At 54.8% G+C, this 18,350-nt stretch overlaps 1 protein-coding gene and 1 long non-coding RNA gene across 7 annotated transcripts in view; both read left to right on the forward strand.

Moving 5' to 3' along the window:
• ZMIZ1 (zinc finger MIZ-type containing 1) overlaps window positions 1-8,104 on the forward strand; it is a 233,733-nt gene extending 225,629 nt beyond the window's left edge. For 5 of the 6 annotated variants that reach the window (XM_042907513.1, XM_042907518.1, XM_042907514.1 and 2 more), the window contains 2 exons: window positions 2,950-3,207; window positions 4,758-8,104. In XM_042907513.1, the coding sequence (XP_042763447.1) occupies window positions 2,950-3,207; window positions 4,758-4,865 (366 nt within the window). In that variant the 3' untranslated portion in view covers window positions 4,866-8,104. The remainder of the gene's footprint in view (window positions 1-2,949; window positions 3,208-4,757) is intronic. The other variant, XM_042907519.1, reaches the window with a different exon arrangement.
• Window positions 8,105-8,720: 616 nt separating this feature from the next.
• Window positions 8,721-14,137, forward strand: LOC122202148. The gene is made up of 3 exons (XR_006194489.1): window positions 8,721-8,806; window positions 11,815-12,288; window positions 12,936-14,137. It is a non-coding gene; the product is annotated as an uncharacterized LOC122202148 (long non-coding RNA).
• Window positions 14,138-18,350: the final 4,213 nt, after the last annotated feature.

An 18,350-nucleotide genomic window follows, 5' to 3' on the forward strand; every position in this document is an offset into this window, starting at 1 on the left:
CACTGCACGTACACACACCCACCTCCCACACGTGCCCACCGCACCCCCACACCCCCACACACACCACCGCCACCAGCCTCTCTCCCTGACACGCACACTCAGATGCTGACCTACCATAGCCCCAGCTGTCTAGAATTTTGTCTCACACCTAGGCACCTGCTCCCCAGGGGTCTGAGTCTTCTGCATATCGCCACCGTCTGCTCAGCCTCGGAATATTCACGCCCGGTCCCGTGTCACATATTAACACACCCAACAGTGGTAAGAGGCCTGGCCACCCCCAGGTCCTCTTCCAGTGAGTACTGCGTGGCTCTGTTTGACTTAGCACACATTTCCTGAGCCTTTGCTCCAGGCCAGGTTTTGTACCCAGTGTGAGCAAGACAGACACAGGCCTTGTGCCCACGGAGCGAAGGTTCTGGCAGCGCTCGGATGGAGACAGCACGGTTGGGGTGTTTGGGGAAACTGGGGCCTGAGGGCTGAAGTCAGGCCTCAGTCGTTCTGTCTGTCCCTGGTCTCTCCCCTCAGGAGGAGGGACAGTCACAGAGGGCCCGGCAGTGGGGTTGGACGGGCCTGCACCGGAAGGCGGGGCTGCAGGCCTCCCATCTTCCCCCATGTGGCCTGGGAGGAAGGGCCTTGGGATCGCACCATAATCCACACGGGGTTGGCTCTGCCAGAAGCTGTCCCGTCCCGAGCCACCCGATTCTCAGCAAGAGTGGCTGTTAACCGGAAGGCTTCTGGGAGAGGGACACTGCAGCATCTTTCCTACGGAACTCCAGAATGCCAAGTCAGACATAGCTGCTGTCACAGGGCTTCAGCCACATTTTCGCAAGTTCCCTTCTGCCTCGTGGAGCTTCTGACTTCTGGGAGCCTCTCTCCTAGCTCCTCCCGTTTCCTCAGCAGTTCATGCCCAGGAGTCACCCAGATCACACCCCACACACCCTCACCTGTCACACACAGAGGTCCCAGCACTGGTCAATGGCAGCAGGATGTTGCTTACTTTCTGAGCCCTGCCACCTGGGGTCTTTTCAGAGGGCCCTAAGCCTGTGAGTTGACTTCACAGCCTGCCCCCCCACCACCACCCACGCCGCCCAGGGGTGCTCCCTAGATATGCACCGTCCCTCCCTATTTCTGGGCTTTCGCTAGACGGCGACCCAGAAGTAAAGCTGCGAAGAGGGATAGTACAGTCACGGATAAACTGCCCCGCGCCAGGGCAGCCTGGCCCTGGCTGAGCACCAGCTGGATGCCCACGTGCGCGGACACTGGCAGAGAGGCTCCCGTCAGGTGCTGGGTCACTGAAGGACTCTTCCTTGCAAGAGAGGTGACAGGTGTATCAGCAGGTCTCAGAGCGTCCCTCTGGGCCTGAGGGGGACAGCCGTTGTCAGCAGATCTAGAGACTGTCTGCCTGGGCTGGGCTGGGCTGGGCTGCTCCAGGAGTGTGGAGCCACTCCCTGCCCCCCAGAATGGGCACTGTGGGGCACCCACGGGCATGGGTGGGAGTCACAAGCTGGCCTCTTACTGACAGTCATGGTGGCCATCCTTCCAGCCTCTCCTGGTCCTTCCCACCTTGTGTGCATCCCCCCACACCGTCCCACAGTCGTACAGTCAGTCCCGGGACAGAGGGGGCCCTGTGCTGCCTGGGGCTGGCTGGACTGAGCAGAGGCTCCCAGCAAGGCCTGGGAGCAGCTTTAGGAGAAACAGGAAGAGGTACTAGGGTCTGGAGATCAGGCTGCTGTTTCGAAACCCATGAAGGAAAAACGAAATGTGTTCATGGCCTGGAAGATGGGGTGGGTAGGAAGGTACAAAAAGACCAAGGAGACATTTGCTCACCGGCAGCCTGGCGGGTCAGGCTCCCCTTGGCTAGCATCGTGTGAGTGCGGTTGGGGGACTTGTTGGGGCACTGGCCGTGGGCTGAGAGTGTGGACTTGTGCTCCAAGATCTGAGCTCTGAAGGGAGGCTGCTTGGGATAGCACCCAGACCAGCAGGGAAGTTTCGATGTCATACACCATAAGGCCCCCTGCCCGGCCACAGCCCTGGTGTTTCAGTCCACGTGCACACAGGAGGGCACGGGCCTCTAGTGGATCTGTTAGAGAAGCACTTCCTGCCTCACCGGGGCACCCCCTCTGTGAGCCCTAGCACCCAGCGAGGCACAGAGGTGCCTGCCTTCCTCGGCACCCGGGGACGCGGCCTACAGCTGCCTAGGTGGGTGGCCAACAGGAAGGGTCCGGCAATGGGGAGAAGCCCTGCTCTGCCCCTTTGACTCGGGGCTCACTTCTGCCCTACCCTGGGCAGCAGGCGGGGCTGGTCCCAAGGGGCCAGCCGCTGCCACCTCGGGCCCTTGGAAGGTGCCTCTGTGTCCAGCATCACCCCCCCTCCCCCCGGCCAGGGCCCGTTGGGGGACGCAGGCCCCTTCCTGAGCTGCACCCCTGCCCATGCTGTCTGTCCGTGTCTGCTCTCCGCTGCCCCGGGGCAGCGGGCAGGGGTGGGGGGAAGGGGTGTGCCGTACCACGCTGCCAGCGTCACCCTCCCCGCCTCCCCACTCCTTGGAAACATGCCCATTTGCTTCTCCATTCTGCCCTTCCTGTTCATTGTGGTGATGGTGTCCGGGCTACAGAGGCAGAGGGGCTTGCGGGGGGCCTGGACCATGCTCTCAGTGTCTGCTTGTCCCAGAGCTCCGGGCCACCTCTCTCCCGGCCCCCACATGGCCTCAGAGGCCCCGGCCCCGCCTCCCTCTCCACAGCCTCCCTGACTGGCAGCCTCGGGGGAGGACTTTTTTTGTTTGTTTCTCTGCAAAACGACAACAACAACAAAAAGCATTGAGCTTTGTAAGGGGGTAGCTTTGTTTTGGGGGTTTGTTATTTTCCTGGTTTTGTTTGGTTTTCATTTCTCCAGGCATCTCGTTGCTGTACCTCGTCACCTCACATTTCTTTTCTCCTGCTCTCTCCTCCTCCACAGATGCCACACGCTGGCAGTTCTGACCAGCCCCATCCCTCCATACAACAAGGTTTGCACGTCCCACACCCCAGCAGCCAGTCAGGGCCTCCATTACATCACAGTGGGGCTCCTCCTCCTCCTTCCCAGCCTCCCCGGCAACCGCCACAGGCCGCTCCCAGCAACCATCCACACAGCGACCTGACCTTTAACCCCTCCTCAGCCTTAGAGGGTCAGGCCGGAGCACAGGGAGCATCCGACATGCCGGAGCCTTCGCTGGATGTAAGTTGGGGTCACCACCGGCCTGGGGCTAGGCCTGGCGCTGGGACCTGCCCGAGAGCAGGGGTGGGTGTCGAGGGCTCAAGGCCCAGGGTGGAGGAGGTGCAGCTATGAGGGGGTGGGTGGGTGGTGGGTGGGCCTAGCCAGCCTGCCTCCCCTGGCTCCAGAACCAGGAAACCCCACAGTGGGGAAGCCTCACCAAGGGTCCCAGCATCCCTCCCCCGCCCCCTTCCCCACCTTGCCGGCACCTGCCCTTCGGTCCCCTCGGCCACAGTCCTGCAGCCCCTCCCTGCCCCACCCCACCTTCCCCCACAGGCCCTCACAGAGTCCCTCTGGGCCACGGTCCTGGAGGAAGCACAGGAAGGCCCCCTGCCCTTCTTCCTTCCGACCCCCTCCCCGCCCCCACCCCCACATCAAGCTTGCCATCTCAGTGTTCGCCACACTCTCTGGCCTGAGGCAGGGGAAGGGCTGGAGTGACAGGGTCCCTCTGTCTGTCTCGCTGGTATGTGTCTGTGTCCAGTTTCCTGTCCGTGTGTTGTCCACGCCCTGTGTTGCCGCTTTGCTCCATCGCTCACTCAGAGAGGCCCCGGTGAGGGGTGACAGTAGGACCAGCCTCGGGTCGTGCCAGGACTACTGGGGCAGAAGTGGGTGGCTGAGATTCAGGGGTCTCCCACCTTGAGGCCCGACCGGTCTGGAAAGCGGGGTGGGAGGAGCCCTCGAGTGATGGGGGCCAGGTAGCCGGCTAGGGTGGGCCGGGAAGGGACATGTGGCACTTGCCCCTCCCATCCCACGCCCCTAGGCTCTAGATTCCCAGAGAGGAGGCCTGCTCTGCCCTCTCCACGCCTCAGCCCCACTGTGGTCGCCCTCGGCCCCGGCAGGCAGCGGCAGTCTTTATGGTGAATGGGGTTTACTCGGCTGTGCGGCCATCTAGGGTTCTCCCCCAGCTCTCCTCCCCAGACCCGTCCAGTGAGGGTGCTCTTAGGTTCATGAGGTTCCCCGGTGTGACAAAAGGAGTCCGAGGACCTCACAGTAGAGGGTAGGGAGAGTCTGCAGCCACAGCCCAGGGGCCGCAGGGAAGGATGGTTCCGTGCCGCCCTCTGGTCATAGGCTCACCAGGGAGCAGTGAGCTCCTGGGGGGAGGTCCAGGGTGCCGAGAGCTACAGGGACCACCGGCCTTACGTGCAAAGTCATGTGGTTTCTACTGGGAGGCCTTCGTGACCCAGGCTTCCTCTTGGCAGGGTCTTGGGGCCAGAGGAAGCCCGGAATCAAGAGAAAGCCCCCTGACCTGCCACGAGCCTTCCCGGCCGGCGGGCCGAGGGCCTGTCTCCCCCACACTGGAAATAAGCGCGGGTGTGCCCCAGGCTAGCACAGTGGCCTGGGCGCGTTTGAGGCCAGCCAGCACGGTTAGTGTCCCCTGTCCCGCCAGGACCCCGGGAAGCAGGTAGAGAAGCACGCACCCCGGCAGTCCTTGGGGGCACCCCTGGAGTCCTCACCCTGGGCCAGCCCAGCCCCTCAGCTGACACCTCATCTGGGCTTCTGTACTTCTTTTCCAGCTCCTTCCAGAACTCACAAATCCCGATGAGCTCCTCTCGTACCTGGATCCCCCCGACCTGCCGAGCAATAGTAACGATGACCTCCTGTCTCTCTTTGAGAACAACTGAAGCCCACCCCTCCACTGGGGCCATCCCCCCCCACTCTGCCTCCTTCCCCATCTGTCCCACACACACTTTACCACTGGGAGCCCATGCCCTCAGACCGCCCCTGCTGCGGCCTTCTCAGAGCGGAGGGGCGGGAGGGTGCACTGTGAAGGCTGTGTGGGTCTGGTGCCCGTGCCCAGAGCAGGCCCTGAAGATGAGCCTCGAGGTGGGGAACCGGCCCGGCGAGAGGGCACACGCTGACAAAGCCTTCCTGGTCCCTCTGTGTGTGCTGATTCCAAACGACCCTCCAGTGCCCCCCGAGGTTCTTCCGGTTTCTAAACTGTAACCCTGCCTCCCTGCTTCCTGGCCCAGAGCCTCCTTCAAGTGACTGAGCCTGAGAGAAGGCGCCCCGAGACCCAGGCAGGCCCCGAGCCTTGGAGGAGCAGTGACGGTTGGCGGCAGTGAGAATGGCCCACCCACCACCACCACCACCACCACCACCACAGAAAAGCACAAACCTCTGGGAAAGAGAACTCTCTCAGGGGCCAAGGTCGTCGCTTTGACCCCTGACCTCTAAGCCAAGATACCCTGTAAACACTCTCTCTCAGAAAGCAGAGAAAAAAGGACAAGATTCTGTGTTCGAGAGAGGGTGTGCCATTCCTGCTTGGGGACCGGTGGGAAAGGGGGTCAGGGCCTCCTCAGAGCCAGGACAGTGCAGCTGGCCCCATGACCTCTGGACTCAGTCCGGGGCCCGGCCTCGGGGAGCAGAGGGAGAGAGTCCCCAGCCAAAATTACTGTGCCCTTAGTTGGGGGGCAGGGGGATGCCGCCAGCCGGAGTCCGATAGGAACGGCAACTTACAACTTTGCTCCGAGCCACTCCCTGTTTTTCAATGACGATTAATTAAGCTACGGAGTCATCTGAGAAAGGGGACGGTAGACTTGGACGGCAAGCAACCCATTTCTCTCCACGCGTCCTGTTTCCTCCCTCCTGCCCCCACCCACGTCTCCCAGACTGTTACGGGGGACACCTGCTTCCCTCTGTCCCACTTCTGCTGTGTCCGCCCCGACAGCCGGGTGGGCCGGTGGAGGGGCGGGGAGGCTCAGGCGCCTGTGCGGGCATGGCGCAGGCACCTCTCCGGCCCCCCCGTCCCGGCTGTCCCTGTGCTCAAGGCTGCCCCAGCTGCACCCCAGTCCGTCACCACACGTGCCGGGATGTGCCCGCCAGCGTCACGTGGTGTCTCTGTGCCGCACTTGGCTGCCGGCCTCTCCTTCCCTCTGTGTCCCCCTGCCCTGCAAAGCTGCCCACACTCCTGCTCACCGGAGCAGAAGCAGCCTCTGGTCTTTCCCTCCACTGCCTCGCTCCATCCGGCTTACTGCTCTCGGAGTCTCCCGGGTAGCTTGTGGGGCGTCCGTTTCGTCTGGGGGTCCTCTGTCCCCCTAAGCCGCATGGCCTGTGATGCTGCTGGGCCGTCACTTGGGTCACGTCTGTGAATTCGTTGCGCCCCTCCCTGCTGCTGCCTGGGGTCTCCTGCTTCCCGTCCGCTGTCCGTGTTCTCGAGCTCCGTCTCCCCCTGTGGCGGGTGGTCCCCAGCACTCCTCTGGATTTGACCGGAACGGTGGCCCCAGCTGTTGATTTCCAGTCACTGTACCAGACAGCCGGCACAAGGTTTTCTGTAGGAAAGCTGCCATTGTCCCCGCCCCCTTTTCCTTTGTCCCGTTGTCGAGGTTTTTTCAAACAGCGTGGTGTTCAGTATGCAAATCAATTATTTTGAGAATTGCTTTTGTAAATATCTTTGTGAATATTTTAGTATTGTCTTTGATAATATTCAACATTTTCATGACCTGGTTATAGCCTTTGCTGGTGTTTTTAAAATACCTTGACTCAACAACAAGACCGAGTCCTTTTTTTTAAAAAACAACAAACAAAAACAAAAAAGCAACCAGGGCCTATTTGTACAGATGAAGGGACAAAGTACGTGGGTGGCTGTGCCGTGAGTTCGAGCAGGCCGCCCACTGTTCAGAGCCATCCCCAGTCAGCTGGTGGGGACAAGACGATGCCAGGTAGCACGTGGCCATCCTTGCCCAGTGGCCGATAGCCCTGGCAGGTGGCCACGCTCCTGTGTTCGGCCATCTGGGAATGTTCTGCCCCAGACAGACTTCCAAATGCCTTCCTTAGAAGTTCCTGCTTCCTGCTGTGCTACTTTTCCCCAGAAAGGCCTGGGGTCCATTCTGGTTCTTATCGGGTGTCCCTACTCCGCTCACCAACCTACCCACAGCTTTCTAGTACAGAGGGTCGATCTGCTCCCCACAGCCCGGGCTCTGGGCACCTCCCTCAACCATCTCTGAGGAAGCCAGGGCTCGGCACCTGAGGCAGGTTTCCTGGGGCCCATCCCAAGCGAACCTCCACCAGCAAGTTGGACAAAGAGCTTTCCCGAACCGTGGTGCCTGAAGCCCATGCTCTGGGAACGTCCTCTCCCGGAGTGATTTTGGAGCCAGGCCAGGGGGGTGAGGGAGGCAGAAAGGTGCCCGGGGCTGGAGAGACCCCCGGTTGGTGACAGATTCGGGTGACGACAGCCTCCCCAAGCAAGGGCGCTTCTGAACTCCGGGGTGGGGATGCTTCCCTCATCCTTTTGGACGACTACTTGGAGCCATAAGTAACCTCAGCAAAAACGAGGCCTCAGCAAGCCACTTCTCTGTGACAAGCATCCACCCAGGCCATAGACACGTTTCTGCTGCCACTCCACAAGACGGACAGGGCGCCAGCGGGCAGGCGGGAAGGCCCCAGTACAGGCAATCACCCCATCTCCTTGGTTCGAAGCTTTACCCGTGTATCATGTTCCCTGTAGCCATTTTATTTTTGAAGACACTTCTAATCCTTTCTCCCTAATGAAAGCCCTAACCACCACCCCCCCCACACCCCCACCCCAGAGAGCTACACGTCTGCTCCCTCGACCTGACCATCTAGACAGGATGACGTCAGCAGCAGCGACTCAAGGGACGTGTGTACATATGTAAATGAGAAATAGAGACACGTTAACAGATGCATTCATTTCCCTTGGAATGTGTATTGTTTTTATTTTACGGAACAAAACAAAACAAACAAACAAAAAAAAAGGCTTGAAACTCCATCTTAACGTGAAAAACTAGATCCTGTTAGCGTTTGTGAGGTCTCTCTCCACCTTTGTCTTATGTAATATACTCTGCCCCTGTGTGGAAAGGAATTTTTGTTCTGTTTTGTTTTTTATTTTACCTCCATGTACTATTTAGCTTCCGGTGTACTGGTCCTGCCACCTGTGTATTTTTAGGGTGCTATGGAAATAATGAAAAGAAATGGGGATTTCAGACGAAAATTGTAACCAAATTCATACTTTGTATAATTTTTGATATCATGATTGCAGGTGATTCACATGTCCACACATAAACACACCCACAGCACAGCCTGAAGTAACCCCCACAGAAATTGTCATTGTCTTTGTACATCTCTGTACAATGCAACCATTTCAAACTTTAAACTGGTCAGAAACCTAATTGTGATTTCTAGTCTTGCAAAGCTGTATGTAGTTAGATGATGTGACAACCTCTAATATTTATCTAATAAATATGTATTCAGATGAAACCTGTATATTAGGTGTTCATGTGGTTATTTTGTATTTAAAGATCAAATTATTTGACTATTGCTAGACATTTCTATACTCTGTTGTAACACTGAGGTATCTCATTTGCCCATGTTAATTGTTTTCTAAATAAATTGACAAAAAACGAAGGTTTGGCGAATTAGCTATTTTGTGAACTTTAAGGAGCGGTTTGGGTGTTTGTTTCTGCTTCTAAACCACCACCCCTGCCTGATCACCTGGCAAAACCAAAACAAAACAGAAACAGCAAGCAGGCAAGCAGGCAGGTGGTTTGGTGTTGATCTGGAGGAGCCCCTACCTCGGTGTCCCTGGAGGAGACACTGGAGTGGCCAGGTGAGCATGTTCAGAGCCCAGAACCTTCTTCCGGCAGGACCCTGATCTGCGGCAGGCCCCGCTCCTGACAGTGGGACAACCAGGTGGGGAGGGGACCCTGAGCAGGGCCAGGCCCTGTACGGGCTGCTGGGGACTCAGGAAACGTGTGCGATGCTGGCCGGGGCTCTGAGAGCAAGCCCCTTGCGGATTTTCCGGCTTTACAGACCGGGAACCTATTCGTGCCAAGCTCCAGAGGGTGCTGTGCAAAAGCAGCCAGAATGAAGAGCTGGACCACTGACTCAGCCACGCTCCTCGTTGGCTGTCTCACCGTCTCCCTCTGGCCACCCTACTCCCCAGCACCACTGCCCCCGACCCTGTAAGGGGACCTTGGGTTTTCTCTTCTCTGTGACTGCGCTTTACATGGGGTTCTAGAACTACCTACCTGGGCCACTGTCCTAACTATCCTCAAAGAAAGAAGTAGGGGCTAGCAGGCATCCCAAAATATATCCCCTGGAGTGTGTGTGGGAATGTGTGTCAGGAGAGTGTGCAGGTCCCTTAAGTGTGTGTGTGGGGGGGGGATATGCAGGGGGGGATATGGGTGCTTCTGGGGCTTCTCCAGGGTGGCCAGTTTCTCTTTTCAGTGGGAGATGGAAGGGGAGGGGGGAAGGAAAAACTTACATTAAAAATGGAATCCTGGGTGGCGCCGACTTTAGCTCAGGTCACGATCTCACCATCTGTGAGTCCAAGCCCCGCGTCGGGCTCTGTGCTGACAGCTCAGAGCCTGGAGCCTGCTTCAGGTTCTGTCTCCGTCTCTCTCTGCCCCTCCCCTGCTCACGCTCTGTCTCTGAAAAATGAATGAACCTTAAAACAATTTTAAAAATGGAATCCTGTTGGGGCGCCAGGGTGGCTCAGTCGGTTAAGTGTCCAACTTAGTGTCCACCTGGGTCATGATCTCACGATTCGTGAGTTCGAGCCCTGCATCGGGCTCTGTGCTGACAGTGCAGAGCCTGCTTGGGATTCTCTCTGTCCCTCTCTCTCTGCCCCTCCCCTGCTTGCATTCTCTCTCTCTCTCTCAAAATAAATAAGTAAACTTAAAAAAACAAAATGGAATCCTGGTCACTGCTAAGCCGTGGGCACTGACCGCCTTCTGCCAGCATCACGAGGGCCGGGAGCATTTTCTCTGAGAGCAGACACCCCAGTGGGTAGCATGAGTGAGAAGGGCCCACCCCAGCCTCCTGTCGACTCTAGGGCAGTGCTTCCCCACAAGTGGAGGGACCCATGAAATCCCAGTTGGGCTGTGACCAGCATTTAGATGAGGACTAAGTAGAACACCAAGAGCACTTTGTAGGGTTACAGAGCAAGGGTGGAGATTGATCATGAAACATGCGTTGCAGTTTGTGTGTGTGTGTGTGTGTGTGTGCGCTGAATCATGATGTGAAATTAATTCTTACTTGTGGGCTGTGGTTGAAAACAAAAAGTTTGAATGCCATGGCCTTGAAGGCAGGAAGTGGGCAGGGGGTGGGGAGGGAGAGGCAGGGCGGTATGCTCCTCTAACTTTACATAAAAAGCAAACCGTCCAGGCATTCCAGCTGCAGAGCCTGAAACCGGTAGTGCAGCTAAACACAGGCCTGGGGGGGGGCCTGGCCAGGCTGCGTGGAGGCCCACCCCGCCCCACTAGATTCCCCGGGGACTGGCCCAGAATAAGAAGTCCACGGGAAAAGCCCGAGGAGGGCCTGGCTCAGGGCTGCGTGCAGGTTGCAGCCCCCGGGTGTGGGGCCACGCATCACATCCTCCAGCTCCTGCGTCATCTTGGGTTTCTGTTCTTTGAAACCCACCCCTCAAAGCCCCACCCTGAATCCGATGACTGTCCCTCCGCATAAGGCCATAGGGTGCTCTTGGGGAAAGTCACTCAGTCCCACAGGTCGATGCCAGGACAAAGCAGTGTCTCTAGTCTCACCGAGACCTCAGAACATGGTCTCCTCCCCCGCCCCCGTCCACCCACGTCCCTTGTCCCGTCCTGTGCTCCAGCCACCTGCTCAACCACGCCCATCCCACTCTAAGCAAATTACCCAACTATCACCCAGAACCTCCACCTGCTCCCCCACCCACAACCCTACCTCCACCCTCCCCCGGGCTTATCTTCTTCTGTCCAGGCCCAGAGGATGTGGCGTCCTTCCTCCAGTCAGGGCCAGCCCCTCCCCCAGCCCCTGACACCCCTACCTCCTTCTCTTCTGGGTGGGACTTCATCAGTTGGCCCCTGTACCTTCTGTACCTGTACCTTCCTGTATCTTCCCCGAGTGTGGAGCTTTGGGCCCTAGGGTTGTGAGGTCTAACAGCCTGCATCCCACCCTTTGCTGGCCACCTCTCCCCATTCCTTCTCATGCGGACTCCTGGGCCGAGGAAACTGCCCACGCTCACCGTCTTTCCTTGCTCACTCATCATCCTCGACGCCCTACGGCACACATCTCGGAAGTTCCCTGAAACTTCTCTAGCAAGCTCACCTGTGACCTCTTGGTTGCTAGAGCCCCTGCTGCTCTTGGAGATCGGCCCTCACGACTGCATTTGATAGTTGCCATCCTCCTTTGAGACTCTTCTCTTGGATCCCATGACAACACCCTGCGTTGGGTCTTCAGTTCTCCTTGAGTGCTTCTGACCATGCCTTTTCTGTTGTCTTCATGGGTTCCTGTAGTAACTAGGTGCTGTGTAGCTCCTGCCAGCTCTGTATCTGGCACCCATCCCTCCACAGCTAAGGGCGTTGACTGCCTACAGTTCACAACTTCTCTTCACCAGGGAATTGCCCTCAGCAGACGGGACCTCCTTGCCTGGGAGGTTACCCACTCCCCCACTCCCACACACACCCCTGCCAGGAAGCCCGCAGCAAAGACTGAGTGCTAACAGCACAGCCTCTTTGCTGCGGTGTGGTTCGTGTTCCAGAGTCTTCTTTGTGGATCAGGCCAGACTTTACCTGAAGTCATATGCTTGCTTGACTCTGTCCCCTTCCCTCTTCTGCCTCACGACCTCCCTTGTAGGTTTCTCCCGAGAGACGTCCCTCAATGAATCACAAGAATCTGAAGGCCTGTCTCGGGCTCTGCTCCTAGGCAACCAGACCTAAGGCAGCGGGTGCTGGGAGCGGGCCTGGGAGCCAGCCTCTGAGGACAGGATGCTAGAGATAGTCACTGACCGGACGGCAACGGTGCCCCATCCCTGGGGATAGCACGGGCACGGGACAGCCATGATTCGCTATGACTTCCACCTGCAGAAAACTGGTAAGGGGGCTGCACCATCTGGGGCAATCTGGCATTTGGGAGTTAAGAGGAAAGAGTAAGCATTAAGCCCATGGAATGGAGCGGCCATTGCTAAGTGCCATCGACTCACTCAAGAAAGGAAATTGCATTCTCAGATGTCTTACTCGGCCATTTAAAACAAAGTGTGAGAGTCCGAGGAAAGCATTGAAGGAAGGAAGCATCGAAGCACGTATCTCCTGCAGCTGGAGTGCAAATCAGGTGAGGACTTCACCATAGGGGTCCGAGAAGTTCAGAAAGCACTCCGTGCTTTGGCCAGGCGTCCTATGCCAAAATCAGGCCCCTCACAGGGGAGGAGTGAGACCTCAAGACTTGGGACGGGGACAGTGGTACCAACCGTGCCAAATGTCTATTGCCACTTGGAGGGCCTATTATAACCAGCTGGCAGAGAAGGAAAATTGCTGAACTTGGTTCACAGATGAGACAACTTGGGGTGTGGGTGACAGCCACAAGTGGAGCCCCACTCGAGATGGAAAGACCGAGGCGGAAGGGAATCCTTCCACTAGGCAGGGACCTGGGCAGGACACCTGGCCATCTATTTTGCATGGAGAGAGAAGCGACCTGAAAAGGGGGGCAGATACATACTCCTGGGCAGTGGCAAGTGGCTTAACCAGTTGGTTAAGGGTGTGGAAAGAGCAAGATTGGACTACCAGGGACAGGGAGCTCGGGGAAGGAGGCAGGAGGTTAGGCCTATGGAAGCGGGCAAGAAGCGTGAGGATCCACGTAACACATTTTTACGTGCACCAGAGAGCATCCGCCGCAGGTAACGGCAGACAACCATGGAGGCGAGACAACTGGGCCAGCGGACGTCAGCCAGTCTCTGTTCTAACCCCTCTCCCCCCATCTAGGCTGGCACAATCTGGGCTCAGGACCAGAGTGTCGTGGAGACAGAGATCAAGTTACACGTGAGCCCACCAGCTTGGGTGTCCTCTCTCGAAGGCTGATCCAGCTGCTGCCCTGGCTGAATTCCAACCTGTCATCAACAGAGACCGTGCCGACCCTCTGAGATGTGAACACCCCATGAGGAGACCAGCTAGCCCCTCGGTGGCAAGTTTATCACCTAGGACCTCTTCCACCTTAGAAAGGCAGTGGTCCACTCTGTCCAGGATCGATGCCTAGTCTGAGAATGGGTCTGCCTCTCTTTCTTATGGAGCCTTAGGTCGCCACCACTGTCTGAAAGCTCACGGACACGGGCTCCCATACAACATCACTACAGACCGAGAGAGCCTACTTACAGAAAGGCGGTGTGCCCGTGGATACATTCTGATAGGTTCCACTGGCCCTACCACAGGGTGCACCATGCCGATCTCATGGAGCGTAGAATGGCCTCTTCAAGATGCAGCTGAGGTACCAAAGGGGTGGCATCCTGGGAGAATGGGCTGCTACTCTCCAGGTCACACTGCACATGGCAAAGCAATGACCACCCCGTGTCTGCCAACAGGCAGACAGATTAAACTCAATGTGAGAAGCAAGCGGATCTGAGCGGGGCAAGGGGAGGACTGTACGAACACCAACGCTCCACCCAGATCCCCTCTGCTGGGCCCAGGCACCCCTCCCCCAGCTGCGGGAGTATTGACCCTTTCTCTAGAGAATGGCCCTGAGGAGACAGGAGCTGCGTCATCTGGGAAGTTGCACCCTCTTGGGGGCAGCCGGCAGCCCACAATGACCAACGCAGAGTATGAAATGAATGCCAGCTCCCTTCCTTCAGGAGAGACTACTCTGTGATGTGCTCATGCTCTGAAGCCCTCGCTCTGGGATCAAGCCAAGAGGGTCCTCTCCCTGCCTCATCCCCCTCTTACAGGTGGTTTCAGAAGAGCCAGCCCACAATCCATCAACTTCACAAGAATCCAGGTCTCAGGCTCTGCTTCCGGAGAGCCCCATTCAAGGCAACAGCTCTTTGTTCTCGCATTCTCTAAATATTGGTCTTGCCCCCTTGTCTTAGTTGTCTTAGTCTGCAATTTCTCTGTGTGCATCTCAACCTCTCCTATGACCTTAATAACCAAGCTTTTTTCCAGTTCGTGCATGCTTTTATTAATTTTTAATAGTTCATTTTTCCAACAACGTTGAAGTAGTCGAAAAGTATTGAAAACCTGACAAATAGGTATCATAAAACTTACATTATTTTAAACTTAAATATTTCATTTATACCCCAAGCAGAATCTATTATCATTTTACTTTCCTGTCTTCAATGGAAGCAAACGCATCAATAATATCTTAAAAATATACATGTTACCTATCTGCTTTTCAACTGAGATTTGCCGTATTTTATCATTTCTCATAATCTAGTGACAAGTTTAAATAATTTCAAAGTGACAGCAGGTTACTAAAACCTCATTCGCAGGACCCCACTGTGTCTATTATTATTAAAGAGACTATCAAGACCACTTCTAAATTTGGGTAAGATTACACTAGGCAAAATTTGTGACTCAGTTTTAGAAGAAAAAACATGATGGTGGTTTTTTTTTTAATGTATGAAAACTGACACCTGCATCCACTGATTTATACATTTCCAATTTCTTTCTTTTTTATTTTCTCATTCAGATATTATATTCATGTATCTTCCTAAGTTTTAAAGCACTAATGACTTGCCTTCTTAAATATCTATCCAGTCCGACGTCTTATTTCCATCCCTAATGCTGTTACTGTCATTCAAGACCACTGTCAGTTCCCACCTGGACAATTCGCCACTCTCTCCCCTGTCTCTTTGCCCCCAGTGTTGTTCTCTTCAGATCCATTGTGATACAGACTTCTGTCACTCACTCAAATTTGGTTCCCCTAAGCTTCTAGGCACCTGGAATGATTACACATCCCCATTCCTTATAGGCGGGGCCCATGTGAACAATTCTGGGAGATGGGTTATGAGCCTACATAGTGTGGGTCGCCTCTAGGCCACAGCATTTAGTTACCATTGAGAGGATCCCCAATACGCCTGTCCCTGCCATGTGACAAGGAGGCTACGTGTTATAAAGAGTACGCTTGCAGGATGGCAGAGCCTCTATGAGCCTGAGTCCCTGAATGGTTTCTGGAGGGAGCCAAGCATCCCACTGATCTATGGTGGCAATGTAGCTTGAGTTAAAAAGAAAAAAAAAATCTTTATTAAGCTAGTGACATTTAAGTGTTACTTTCCTTTTTTTTAATTTTTTTTTAATTTCTTTTTTTCATAAGATTATGTATTTATTTTGAGAGAAAGAACGCACTCGTGGAGGGGCAGAGAGGGAGAGAGAGAGAGAGAGAGGGAGGGAGAGAGAATCCCAAGCAGGTTCCTCACCGTCAGTGCAGACCCCGACCCGGGGCTCTATCTCATGAACAGTGAGATCAAGACCTGAGCCAAAATCAAGAGTCAGACGCTTAACTGACTGAGTCACCCGGGTGCCCCGAGTGTTCATTTCCTACTGCAGCAAAAAACTAACCTTTTCTGCCTCGTACATCCACCCTTACATGACTACTGCTAATCGTACAGCCATTTACTGAACATTTGCTACCTGTCCGGTACTATACTAATTGCGTTGTTTAATTCTGTTTTTTCACTGCAGCACAACCACAAGGCCACGCCATTTCATAGAAGAGAGAAGTGAGGAACAGACAAGTAACTTACTGGGAGAGGATGTTCCAAACCCTAATGTCTATAGCACCAGACAGGGAAAGGTCAGGTGTAAGGTACAAATACACGGAAATATTCCTCACTTTCATTAAGACATATGCTCTCTCCCCTTGTTCCCCCAAGACAGCACCCTCCTGGCTTAATGTTCATTTTGATATGAGACATGGCGTAGTAGTCTTCTAATGTTTCTGTACACAGTCACCCCAAACTTAGTGACTTAAAACAACACCAATGTATTATATTCCATTCCTGAAGGCCAGAAGTCCCAGATGGTTCTCACGAGGGTAAAAGCCTCTAGGGCTTCCTTAGGGAGACCCTAGGGAAGAATCCATTTTCTTGCCTTTTCCAGTTTTCAGAGGCCGCCCATGTTCCCTGGCTCATGGCCCCTTCCTTCCACGGCCAGTGAAGTCTTTGTCACTTCTCGTCCCTCTGACACTGACTCTTCTGCCCCATATTCCACATTTAAGGACCAGCCGGGATCATTCCGCCTTCTCAAGGTCAGGTGATAAGCAACCTTAATTACATCTGTAACTTTAATTGCCCTTTGCCGTGTACTGTGACATATTCACAGATTGCAGGCATTAGAGCATGGACATCTTTGGGTGCCATTGCTCTGCCTACACATGGATACAGAGAATTATTTCTCTACTGTAAGAAAGAAATAGTGAAAGTTGCTGCTGAGGCACGATGTGCCCGGGGAATCAGTATCGGGCAGACAGTTGGGAGAAGGTAGAGATTGTGGACAGCCAGCAAGCATCAGCGGTGACCAAGGGGCGTCTGCTTCTCTAGGTGTTTGCTGCCAGGTCAAGGTGCCAACCCAGTTGTTGGCTGATTTTTGAATTTTCCAAGAGACTCTGGAAATGCAGATTTTTTTTAATGTCAACAAGCAAACAAAAATATGCAAAGATGCCATGTGGTCCAAATAAAGCCCAAGGTGGGCTGCATCTGACTCAATGGCCCTTAGTCCTTGACCTTGACCCGGGGCCATATGCTGGTTTAAGTGGCAGGACTGAGATGCAACCCCAGAGCTGTGGGACTCCAGAGGGCAAGGCTTAACCCCATGTTCTGTACCTCTAGATCTCCTGGAGAGACCCATTCCTGCTTACAAGCCCTTCAGAGGTACCCATGGTCTGCAGATCTCAAGACTGGTCCCGTCTCCCACCATCGCAGCCCTGAACTTCACTCTCTCCTTAGCCATCATTGCATACCACCTTGTTTCTCCCTTCCATATCTCTGCCGATGACCGTCCCCTGTCTCTGAACGTCACGCTAGACTTTTGCCTACCCTTCCCCTCTTTCCCTGGCTGCGACTGAAGGGTGGCCATGTTTGGCCCACACGACAAAACCCCCCTCTCTCTCAGCCAGCTAGACCAAGATAGACACACAACCCAAAGGATTAGCTGGCCAGTGACCCATCACATTACCTCCTTTGCTCAAGAATTTGGCCTGAGATGAAAAGGCTGCGGGGTGGCCGCCTGTGGCCCCAGTTGGGCTGGAAGCCTGGCCTCCTCTCTGAATTCTTCCTGCCTATAAAGGCTGTCTGTTGTTAGGCCCCATCTTTGCCTGGAACTTAATCCCTCCCCTCCAGACTGCATGAATTCCTTGTACCTTCTTATGAATTGTCTGATATCAAAAGTTAAGTCTTCTGACCCCTGCCACTAGACCAAAGGGAGATTTCTAGCTTTTAACTAAACAGACACCTGTTACAATGAGAATCCGTGTCCGGCAAAGATAAGGTCTCAGCTTTCGTGGGCTTGAGAGGCTCTGAGGTCTGAACAGTGGTCCTTTCTCCCGGCCCAGTGTCGTCCCCACAAGGCAGGAAAGACCAGCCAGAACTGGCGAGACAACTAACACATAAACCTGCACACACTGCCCTTGGAAACACCCCAGCATCTCTCTTTAGGTTGGTTTTGTAGCCTGACATTCGAGGTGGTTCCTGGCTCCTTGGAAAGGACGTTTAATGTCCTGCCTTACAGCAAACACCCCTCCCTTCTGGGCACAGTACCAGCTTATTTTGGGGAATCATTCTGTTCCTCTTTCTGCCCCTTTCTGATATGTGAGCTGAGCTATGCTGCTGTAATAGATAAACACCACACAATTAGTGGCTTAATATAACGCCCACGTCATAGCTCGGTGTGGGTATTTCTGGTTGGGAGCCATCTGTGTGGTCACTCAAGAACTTAGGCTCTTCTCCTCTTGGAATTCTGTCCTCTTTCAGTCTTGGAGCTCTCTGAATTAGGCTGGCAGATGGGAAAGGACAGGGGGGTCCCATAGGGAGTGAGTTTGCGGGCCAGTCCCACATTCTACTGATCGGTACTCAATCGCATGGTTATACCTAACTGCCAAGGTAGCAGGAAGGAGTTCAGAGAGAAGGCAAAGATCTGAACAAACTCAGCCTAAGAGAGAATCCTAGGGAAGGATTCTGCTTGGTCAGCTGGGCTCTGTGCCCACTCCCTGGACCAGTCATGTGGACTGGAAGGCAGGGTTGTGTCAGTACCCATGGGTTTGATGGACCCTCAGTCACTGTATCAGTTAACCTCTGCTGCATAACAAACAGCTCTTTATTATTCATAGCCTAAAACAACTACTTATTTTTCCCATGAGCCTGTGGGTTGAGGAGCAGTTCTGCTGATCTTGGCCGGGTTCTAATCTCAGTTGGCTTG

This window comes from Panthera leo, chromosome D2 (genome assembly GCF_018350215.1).
Source record: "Panthera leo isolate Ple1 chromosome D2, P.leo_Ple1_pat1.1, whole genome shotgun sequence".
Taxonomy (NCBI): Eukaryota; Metazoa; Chordata; class Mammalia; order Carnivora; family Felidae; genus Panthera; species Panthera leo.